The sequence below is a fragment of a genome, unplaced genomic scaffold (assembly GCF_019419815.1).
Source record: "Pyrus x bretschneideri cultivar Hongxiangsu unplaced genomic scaffold, Pyrus_bretschneideri_v1 Contig27, whole genome shotgun sequence".
NCBI classification, from domain to species: Eukaryota; Viridiplantae; Streptophyta; class Magnoliopsida; order Rosales; family Rosaceae; genus Pyrus; species Pyrus x bretschneideri.
This window is the reverse complement of record NW_025999579.1, coordinates 5,449,695-5,460,403: the sequence shown is the minus strand read 5'-3', so window position 1 is coordinate 5,460,403 and position 10,709 is coordinate 5,449,695. Positions and strand designations below refer to the sequence as shown.

Below are 10,709 nucleotides of genomic sequence, written 5' to 3'. Positions count from 1 at the left end.
ATAAGATATTTATGAGCATTTATCAAATATAGCCAAAAATTAACCTTTAATTTCAAAAATGTTACTTTTTATAAAAAATTTCAAATATATCAAAAATTCCACTTAAATATACACAAATACTCTCAAATTTAACAATCAAATAAATTAAAGGCTTTTTACCCAAAATGATTCGTGACATTGACATAACTCCTTAATATGATCCTTAATAATTAATGATAATCAATAATAGTGTTTTTGAATTTGTCTATCGTGAATCATTTTAGTCTTTATTTGAATTTGTCTATCATGATCATTTGAGTTTTTTCATGAAAAATCTGTCAATTACTCTATTAGTATGATAATGTGGCGCCACGTGAGTCTCACAAATACAATCATATAACAACATATGGATTAACTTTAAAAACTATTTTTATATTTAAAACTAAAAATGATATTAGTATAAAAAAAATAAAAAAAAGAAAGGCGTAGAAGGCATGATTGAAATTCTGCTGCTCCCACTTGCGGTAACCGTGGCGGCACTCAATGTCGGTGATGAAGGGGTTGAAGGGGATAGGGTTGTGGTGATGGAGTGCAGAAGCGAAAGTGAAGTTGGACATGAGCTTGAGGCGACAGTAGCTAAAAAGCCTTTAATTTATTTAATTGTTAAATTTGAGTGTATTTGTATTTATTTAAGTAAAATTTTGAATATATTTAAAAAAATTTATAAAAAAGTAACATTTTTAAAATTAAAAGTTAATTTTTGAATATATTTGATAAATACTCAATATTTACTTGGAGTCTGTTTAAATGACCCAAAAACCAAAAAGGTTTTAGTTAAACCTTAATAAACCCGAGCTGAAGCGTAGAAACGGCGGTTCCAGTTTAACCTCTTTTCCTCGCTTCCTTCTTTTCTCTCCCATGGCGACTGCAGTGCTACCAGTATCCGAGAGAAAGCAACCTCGGCCGGGTCGGGGCGGATTCGAAGCGCATGGACTATCCGAAGAAGAGGCCCGGGTCCGAGCCATAGCCGAAATCGTCAGCTCCATGGTCGACCTCTCCCGGAAAGGCCAAAACGTCGACCTAAACGCCCTCAAGACCACCGCGTGCCGCAAGTACGGCCTCGCACGTGCGCCGAAGCTGGTCGAAATGATCGCGGCTCTGCCCGAGTCCGACCGCGAGGCTCTTCTCCCCAAGCTCCGGGCCAAGCCGGTCCGAACGGCCTCGGGCATCGCCGTCGTGGCCGTGATGTCGAAGCCTCATCGGTGCCCCCACATCGCCACCACCGGGAATATTTGCGTGTACTGCCCCGGTGGTCCCGATTCGGACTTCGAGTATAGCACTCAGTCTTACACTGGATACGAGCCTACCAGCATGCGCGCAATTCGGGCCAGGTATGGCTTTCTTTAGTTCATTGACGCATTTTATCGAACAGTTGATAGGCAATTCAAGTTTTATGTTATTAATTGATTCGTTTCGAAGTTTAAAGTTTTCAGCTTGATTGATGTTTCACCATGAAAGTGAAAGCTTTGTAATTAAGAGATTAGTTGAAGGAGTTGGTGTTTAAAATCGGAATAGTGAAGTTAATTTGGTTGTTAAACCTTTGGTTTTGTGTGTTTAGATACAACCCATATGTCCAGGCCAGAAGCAGGATAGATCAGCTGAAGAGATTGGGTCACAGTGTAGACAAGGTTCGGACTGTTTCTTAGAGCTTAAAGAATTTATTTTCGGCTGCGCAGATTGCCGTGATAGAGAAATATGCATATGTGTCGGGTTCTCACTCGTAATGGATTTGTGTTTTCAGGTTGAGTTCATCCTAATGGGTGGTACGTTCATGTCTTTGCCAGCGGATTACCGTGATTACTTTATTAGGAATCTGCACGACGCGTTATCAGGACACACTTCCGCCAATGTTGAAGAGGCGGTTGCCTACTCTGAGCATGGTGCTACTAAATGTATTGGAATGACCATTGAAACGTGAGTCTTTTTATTGAAGCCGTTAATTTCTCATTCTTGCATTTAACTAGGTTGACTGTAATTTTTTAACTTCCCATCTATTGATCAATTAATCGGGCCAGTTCAGAAAGTCAACAGAGGTGATTGTAACTTTTTGCGTTGCAGGAGGCCAGACTATTGCCTTGGACCTCACTTGAGACAAATGCTTTCTTATGGTTGTACAAGACTAGAGATTGGCGTCCAAAGTACGTATGAGGATGTGGCTCGTGACACCAATAGAGGTCATACAGTGGCAGCAGTGGCTGATTGTTTTTCCTTGGCAAAGGATGCTGGTTTCAAGGTCAGCCTAGTTCCCTATCTTAAAACTCACTCACCTTCATTGGGGGAAAAATTGCATTTTGTACTTCTCTGTACCGATAGAAGATTAAGCTGTCATTATACGTCAGCTTGGAGATATTTTTCAAATTATGTTGTGCTCTGAATATTTTATCCAAATCTAGTTGGTGTTTATGCTACCATTAATTCTCTCTAAGTTCAAGAAGAGTTATGTGTTTGTATGGCCATAGTTTTATGAATTGTAATATGTAAAGTCTTGAGGACTATCTATTTACAATATGCATTTATGCCGTGTATTTTAGTCATTCAGGTTGATTTACTTTTGTTTTCACACTATTAATTTTGTGCATTTCTCTAGGTGGTTGCACACATGATGCCTGATCTTCCAAATGTAGGAGTAGAGAGAGACATGGAGAGTTTTCGGGAGTTTTTCGAGAGCCCCTCGTTCCGAGCAGATGGGCTTAAAATTTATCCAACACTTGTAATCCGTGGAACTGGACTTTATGAGCTTTGGAAAACTGGCAGGTATGGTTTTATTATGAATTTTCTACATAACTGTATTACAAGGATTTCAAATATAAAGTGTTATGAAATCTATTGTGTGTCTTACGAAGCCATGCAACACTTATTGGAAAATTCTAATTACGTTTATGTTTGTTTGGGAAGTAAATGCAGTTTCCTTTCTTCTTTTCAGGTATAGAAATTACCCACCTGAGCAACTTGTGGACATTGTGGCAAGGATCCTAGCTATGGTGCCCCCTTGGACACGTGTTTATAGAGTTCAGCGAGACATTCCAATGCCTCTAGTTACTTCTGGGGTTGAGAAAGGAAATCTGCGGGAGTTAGCTTTGGCTCGGATGGAAGACTTGGGCTTGAAGTGCCGTGATGTTCGAACACGAGAGGCTGGAATTCAGGTATGCGGGTAGTCATTCTTGTTTGAATATGTTTTATACTAATGGGGCTTCAAATTTGACCTTCCACCCCTACCCCTAGAATGAAACTATACTGAACATTCTTGATGGTTCTAGGACATACATCACAAAATAAGGCCGGACCAAGTGGAGCTTGTTCGTCGTGATTATACGGCAAATGAAGGATGGGAAACATTTCTTTCATATGAAGATACTCGCCAGGTATTCCTTCTATAAATACCTGAAGATAATGATTGTAATATTGAGTAGAATATCTAATTTAATTTTCGCTTCAGCATATATAGATGGATCTCACTTTCCAAAACTTGTTTCTCGGGTTTGCATAGTGATTTGTGCACAGAATCTTATGGCTTGAGTTTTACCCGGTGGGCAGGTTGTCTATACTGACACTTAACATGATTTTGTTATATTTTTATTGTAAATAGGATATTCTTGTTGGGTTACTGCGTTTAAGAAAGTGTGGCCGCAATACTACTTGTCCCGAACTCATGGGGAAGTGCTCTATAGTTCGTGAACTCCATGTTTATGGGACTGCTGTTCCAGTTCACGGGCGGGATTCTGACAAGCTGCAACACCAGGTAATGTAGCTCGTACATCAACTGTTTTATGTTACCGCATGTGTTGAGATGAATATATTGGGGTTAATCTGCCTCATCAAACTCCATAAATCATAGGAGTATTCTGTCTAACATGTTCCATGCCCTAATTGATTCATACAGGGTTATGGTACCCTTTTGATGGAGGAGGGCGAGCGGATTGCTAGCAGGGAGCATAAGTCGAAAAAGATTGCTGTCATCTCTGGAGTAGGAACTCGTCATTACTATAGGAAATTAGGCTACGAACTCGAAGGACCTTACATGGTAAAACATCTTGTGTGACGAGATAAAAAAACTAGTTTTGTACGGTTTTGTAACTTGATCCTAAACGAGTTGCAACTTCCATTGCATAACCAGTTTGTGTGTTTTGAACTTCCAATACATAATTTGTTTGCTATTTACTCTCTCATTGTGGTCGACTCTTTAATTCCATTCTTTTCACTTTGGTCCTCCCAATTTTTGGATTGTTGTCAATTCATCCACTCACTCACCTGGGTGGCTCACGTCTTTTCGTACATTTTCTGTTTTGGTCGACTTTTGAGGACATGAGTTACCATCATGCAGCGTTTTGGTTTAATAGTATATGGGTGGGGATTTTGGTGATGATTTGATTCTATGTAAGTTGTTCTTCTATTTGAAACGTAAAATAGTCAACTCAGATGTAGGATGGTCAAAATGGGCGGAGATATTCACAAAATGGGTATAATGAGACCTCTTTTTTAAGTTGTAACTAAACTCTCTAAGTTGATATTTGATCGTTATATGTTTCAATTTTAATTTATTATGTCACAGATATATCGTTGGTATTAAAATTTTCCGATTCGATATCTTATCGCTGCCTGTATCAATCTTTGATCATCAATGTATTAAATTTTTATCTGTTCATGCGATTTGATTTCTAATCATTTTACACAATGTCGCGATAATATTTTTTTCACATCGATAAAACGTCGTCGTTCATGTGTTTCATATAGACCAGTAAACCAGTAAAGCCATTGCCAATTTCGCAATAACAGGCAGAAAGCTATTTGCACGCGCTCCTCGTTTTATTATCCCGGCTAGGCGGCTCCATTATGCTTAAATCAAGCTTCGCTCCCATTTTCTCAACCTTTCCCGCCAAAAGCCTATCGCCGCCGAAGCCACCGCCGGGCACTATCTTCACCTGCTTCGCACACACTGCGCCAACTGTTCGACAAAATGCCTCAACCAAAACCCCCGCCACCATTCTCCCGCTTCCCACTTCCGCCTACATCCACCTCCCTTTCTGCCGGAAGCGCTGCCACTACTGCGACTTCACAATCGTCGCCCTCGGCTCTGCTTCCACCCAAACGGACGACGACCCGCGAATGACAAACTACGTCCAGTTACTCTGCCGAGAAATCAACGCCACGAAAGTCGAAAATAAGACCAACCCGCCTCTGGAGACGGTGTTTTTTGGCGGCGGCACGCCGTCTCTTGTGCCGCCAAAGCTCGTTAATTCCGTTTTAGAGACGTTGAGGTTGAAATTCGGGTTGAGTTTGGAGGCTGAGGTGTCGATGGAGATGGACCCGGGGACTTTCGATGCGAAGAAGATGAGGGAAATGATGGAGCTGGGTGTGAATAGGGTGTCATTGGGAGTTCAGGCGTTTCAGGAAGAGCTGTTGAAAGCTTGTGGGAGAGCTCATGGTCTTAGGGAAGTCTACGAGGCTATGGAGATTGTTGGGGAATGTGGGGTTGAGAACTGGAGCGTGGATCTTATCTCTTCTCTGCCTCACCAGACCCCGGAAATGTGGGAGGAGAGCTTGAGGCTGACGGTTGAAGCTCGTCCAACCCATGTTTCGGTTTATGATTTGCAAGTCGAACAAGGCACGAAATTCGGGTTGTTGTAAGTAATGGTGCAAGTGATGAATTCTGTGGTTTGAGTTTCGGAATGAATTTGGTCTTGAAGTTGGAGTCTTTTTGCTTGCAGGTACACACCGGGGGAGTTCCCGTTGCCTTCGGAAACACGGTCAGCTGAGTTTTACAAGATGGCGTCTAGGATGCTTTCAGATGCGGCTTACAACCACTACGAAATTAGCAGTTACTGCAAGAGTGGATATCACTGCAGACACAATCTCACTTATTGGAAGAACAAACCTTTCTATGCATTTGGCCTCGGCTCTGCTAGCTATGTCGATGGTGTGAGGTTTTCGAGACCAAAGAGGATGAAAGAGTATACGGGTTATGTGGAGAATTTGGAAAATGGATTGGTGGATCGCTGTGAAAATAATCGTACTGCACAGGATATGGCCACGGATGTTGTTATGCTCTCTCTTAGAACTTCAAGAGGTCTGGATTTGAAGTCTTTCGGAGAAGCATATGGCAGCTCTCTCGTTCTTTCTCTTTGCAAGGCCTATAAACCTTATGTTGAAAGTGGGCATGTGGTTTTCTTGGATGAACAGAGAAGGGCCATCGCTGCAGATGAATTTGACGCCTTGCAAGTAAACAAGGAGGAGACTGAAAGAAGTCCTGCCTACATTCGGCTTAGTGATCCAGACGGTTTCCTTTTGTCGAATGAATTGATATCGCTTGCATTTGCAGTTGTAGCTCCATAAGTCAAGTGCAATTCCATGCACCTGCAGCATCTGGTGGTAGAGTGAAACACAAACACTCAAGTAGCAGTTTCATGGCATCGTCCGAAGCTGAATGTTTCGTATTTTCTATATAGCATAGCGTCTGTAGAGACAATTAAACTCTTGCACCTTTCGTTGTCATAGCCGAGGAGAAAATGGTACAGCAGAGAATCGTGCCCGGGACATGCGTCGTTCAAATGATAAGCGACCAGCTGAGCATATTCATCCACGCACTAATCATTAGATCATTTAAAGGTGACTCGTCGTAACAGTTGTAATAAAAGATCATTCGCAAAGAGAAGCGAAGTACTTGTTCTCTTATAAATTAAGAAAATCTTTGTTTGTTAGAAAATCAATGTTACACGGACCATCGCACACAGAGGCCGAATGACAAGTTTGACGATGAATCACAACAAACTTTCGACGATAAATAACACAGGTTTATCGAAGAAATACATTGTTTGCACCTAATTCTACTTTCATCATCCACCAGAGCCTTTGATTAATGGAATGATACGTCGCGTCTGGAGCAAGTTCTAAGATGATGGTCTAGAATTTGGCGTTCTTGCATCATTTGTGTGCAACATACTCCTCTGTGTGACGTCTCACACGTTTGCGCCTGAAATCCTTGACCTGTTCATTGCAACAGCTTCAAGTGCCTGAATTTAAATATATGAAACATATAAAGTTAGAAATTGGAGTCGCATTTTGTGATTTACTTCACATTTTTCATGGTAGTACAAACCGTCTATAAATGAACTTGTATATAAAATACCAGCTACTACGAGGGTTTTGTTTTCTGCCCAACTCTCGAGATGCGCCTAAGCTCTTGGGTTCCTTTCCTCATCTCACTGCAAATTGCAAACAAATTAGGAAAATCATGCAATGAATCCAAACGCGAATTCCAAGTGTCCGAAAAATTGATACCTTTGGTGCAAATAAACTATCAGATAGAAAATAGGGAGAAGCATCAAAGTCAGTATGGAGATAGCCATGTAGAATACACTTGAATGCTTCTGCAAAAACAAAACGATGTGACAACATATTTCTTCGTGACGCAAACATCTTCAAAGAAAGAAAAATACGATATCAAAAATCAGACAATCGCGGCAAAACTGCGATAGAGAATAAGCCCGGAGATTGAAACTACGGCACGATTCATCCTTTATAGTGAAATCTACTGCGATAAGAGACTGAAACCTTACCTTTCCTCCTCTAGGAAAAAGTTTCCGTTTCCCCAAGCAAGTATGAGCGTGACAAAATTGGTGCAAGAAAAACTCTACCAATATATCAAAATGTAAGCATAAGTAATAAACTATAACCTATCTGAATTAGTACTAACACGATCGACCCCAAGAAAAGAGGTAAACGCAGTCGAATAACATTAGAGCAGAAGTGGTAGAGCTTTGGTTGAAAACAAAGAAAAATACCATTAAGACGGCGTGCTGAAGGACTTTGATTGATTGGAAAACAGCTATTGGCAAGACCCTGCAATATAAAAGGGAAAAGGAAAAAAGGATTTAAACAAGGTAATGTATAAGATTGAAAGAATATGAACAATTATAGTGCATTAAAGCAACCTCACATAGGTGGTGATTCCTTGCAACAGCAGCAGGATTGCATTTGGTTTTGCTTGACTTGGTATTCATAACAGCATCACAATGCAAAGCTCCGCATAAATCAGCTAAGCACTTGCTTCCACTCTGCATTCATGAATTTTTTTTCAAAGTGAGCAAAACGAACCATCTAGAGGAAACAAAAACCATACATTCGATTGAAGATATAATAGAAAAGACAGAGATCGAATAAGTTTATAATCATGTCTTGATGTATCCTGCAAGTTATATAGACCACGTGGCAAGTTATGCTTGAAGCAGAGACAGAATAGTTTTTCGGACCTTGAAACAACTACAGATGCTAACTACCCTTGCCAGGATTACCAAAGAACAAGATACAGACCTTAAGAAAGGAAAGATTATCACTTACACGTTTCTTTATCGGTGTTAAACGATGCCATCTTGTAAAGCGGTTTAAGCCATGTAATTCCTCTTCATCAATTTTTAAGAAATAATTTCCTGATCTAATTTATTGCATCACGCTACAAGCCTTAAAGACACGTAATTATTTTTTGGACAGCGGGGGTTATGAAACCCCAGACCAACATGAAACTGAAAAACATGGACTAGATGCAAATGCTTTTAAAAGAAAAGTTCTTTCATTTGCAGATAAAATTGATTAGTGATAATTTGGGTTTATAAATCAGAAGAACTAAATATAAATATAACAGAGAGGAGCAGCTGAAAATGAAATTCATCTTTCAGTTATTGACCAAGTGTTCCTAAGTCCTAACATATTAAAGCACGGAAATACAGCCCACATACTATATTCAGAAGATTGTAGTGTCTGTTGTCAAAATGTTGATCAAGAAACATTTCAGCACGGAAGCTTTTCTTACAGTATCCACACTGCCATTCATTTATATCCAACTGAACCTTGTGCACTTCCTGATCTCTAAATAGATCATTGTCAGGATGAAGTCGACAGTTACTTGGAATCTCATAGTGCTCTTGTTCCACAACTGGCATCAAATACTACAAAACACAAATCAGAACTGGCTTTTAGTACACTACTACGATATACGCATGGTAATTTTGTAAAAACACTCAATGTTTTGTCCATACCTTCTCAATAATTTGCCATGCTGCCCTACTTCTTTCTCTGGAACAATGTACTTCATGAGCATGCTCTTGTTCAAGAGTTCTAACATAAAGAAACACATACTAAGCATATAACACCAACCCAAAGAAAGAAATACTATATTCCAAGTTGCATAATTGATCATACAAACAATATAACCAATGAAGGCTGTCAAAACTCAAAACAATCTAAACGATTAAAGGAGCCGTCAGCTGTATTACCTTGAATATTCAGATTTTTCAAAATCCTGGGTTAAAAAATGCAGAAAATAACATTAGCTAGCAAGGTCCACAGAGCAAAATACACTACTAAATTAACAGAAGAAGCAAAATTGAGCAAGATGGTTTTATGCACCATTTGTGATATGAGACAACTAAACTTGTGATGATTTTAATAACCACAAGACTGTGACATTTATTTTTCTTACAATACACTATTTTAAACTATTCTAATTCACGGTGGTGGGGATTCAAACTTAGTGCGGGCCCCAGCACATTGCCCTAACGAACTGACTTAACTCACGTCTTCATGAGTGCATTCTAAAACTTGAATAAATGGTAAATTGAAGTTAGGGTGAAGCTCTACAGCCTCTTTTGATCAAACCCTTTGCTTTGTTCTGTTGAATGGGGTTCAAACTATGGAAATTTCGAACCTTTTTATATAAACACAAACACAATTGGTGTATTTTGCTACTTTCTGTAAAGTCCTCTCTATCAGAAACCAAAATTTGATCGGATAAAAATCATTACTTTATAAAAACCATAATCCAATATCGAAAATCGAAGCTACCCAGAAAAACCCAACATCTAAACAGGTAAAACAACTGGATCATATGCATATATAAATATACATATATATATATATATATAAATATATTGAAGTACCTGGTTTGCCTGCGTAAGGGAGGAGACTTGGAGTGTTTGTTGAAGGTATAAAAAGAAAAGGATTGAAACAAACAGGTTGATTTTCTTCATCTCTTTCAGAAATGGACCAGTTTGATGAGCTTTTCTGGGCAAAGCTATAAACTGGGAAAAGCTTCGGGAGTGCAGCTGAATGACAATATGGGTCTGTTTGTTTGTTGGAGGTCGGAGCTCCGGGTTTTCCTCATTCCGGTCAAGAATAACCTGCTATCCAAGGATATTGGGTCGTATTTTCATGTTTTGACGAATATTATAAGGATTTTTCTTTTTTCATTTCGGTTTTCTTTTTCTTATAAGCTTCACATAAGTTTTTTTCCTTGGGCTCGTTTTCTTTATCGTAAACTAATAGATAGTTGATTCTGTAACTGACTCTTTCATTATTTACTGCTTAATTTTGATTCGGACAGTTGACCCAAAAAGCAAATAAAAAGAAAATGTTACAAGAGATAAACTTGAAGAAAAAAAAGCTCAAGCAAAGCACATGATGATCCAATTAGACTATGTTGGTTGACACTAATCGTCTTCACCGTACCATCATGGGCCTCACCAATTCATCGCCCGGATCAACCGATATGCAGTCAGCACCGACAAAACACAAGGGTCATAAAACAGGCACCAACAAACATACAAGGGCCATAAAACAAAACCACAAATGCAGGTAAGTCCCGAATGAAGGACACCTTGTGTTTGACTATTCGCCAATTT

General features: G+C 39.5%; 3 protein-coding genes across 7 annotated transcripts; 2 read left to right on the top strand and 1 right to left on the bottom strand.

Annotated features, from left to right (window-relative positions):
* The first annotated feature begins 825 nt into the window (after positions 1–825).
* On the top strand, positions 826–4,197 carry LOC103950057 (elongator complex protein 3). The gene is made up of 9 exons (XM_009361211.3): positions 826–1,370; positions 1,598–1,667; positions 1,781–1,953; positions 2,098–2,272; positions 2,627–2,793; positions 2,963–3,182; positions 3,297–3,401; positions 3,626–3,778; positions 3,920–4,197. Exons 1-9 carry the CDS (start codon positions 898–900, stop codon positions 4,076–4,078), a joined length of 1,695 nt encoding a protein of 564 aa, XP_009359486.2. The 5' UTR covers positions 826–897; the 3' UTR covers positions 4,079–4,197.
* A 528-nt stretch (positions 4,198–4,725) lies between these two features.
* LOC103950059 (heme chaperone HemW) lies at positions 4,726–6,756 on the top strand. Its single transcript, XM_009361212.3, has 2 exons — positions 4,726–5,660; positions 5,745–6,756. Exons 1-2 carry the CDS (start codon positions 4,870–4,872, stop codon positions 6,367–6,369), a joined length of 1,416 nt encoding a protein of 471 aa, XP_009359487.2. The 5' UTR covers positions 4,726–4,869; the 3' UTR covers positions 6,370–6,756.
* Positions 6,685–10,256, bottom strand: LOC103950060. Of its 5 annotated transcripts, none has more exons than XM_048588002.1 (10): positions 9,969–10,251; positions 9,306–9,331; positions 9,069–9,147; positions 8,769–8,978; positions 7,968–8,090; positions 7,818–7,875; positions 7,593–7,666; positions 7,315–7,403; positions 7,133–7,238; positions 6,685–7,046 (listed from the first exon to the last, which is right to left on the bottom strand). In XM_048588002.1, the coding sequence occupies exons 1-9, from the start codon at positions 10,056–10,058 to the stop codon at positions 7,169–7,171; spliced, it is 819 nt and encodes a 272-aa protein (XP_048443959.1). In that variant the 5' UTR covers positions 10,059–10,251; the 3' UTR covers positions 6,685–7,046; positions 7,133–7,168. The 5 variants fall into 5 exon arrangements, 3 of the variants coding, with proteins under 3 accessions (XP_048443959.1, XP_048443958.1, XP_048443960.1); XM_048588001.1 differs by having other exon boundaries at positions 7,163–7,238; positions 9,969–10,249; XR_007259740.1 differs by lacking the exon at positions 7,593–7,666 and having other exon boundaries at positions 9,969–10,256.
* Between the last annotated feature and the right edge of the window lie 453 nt (positions 10,257–10,709).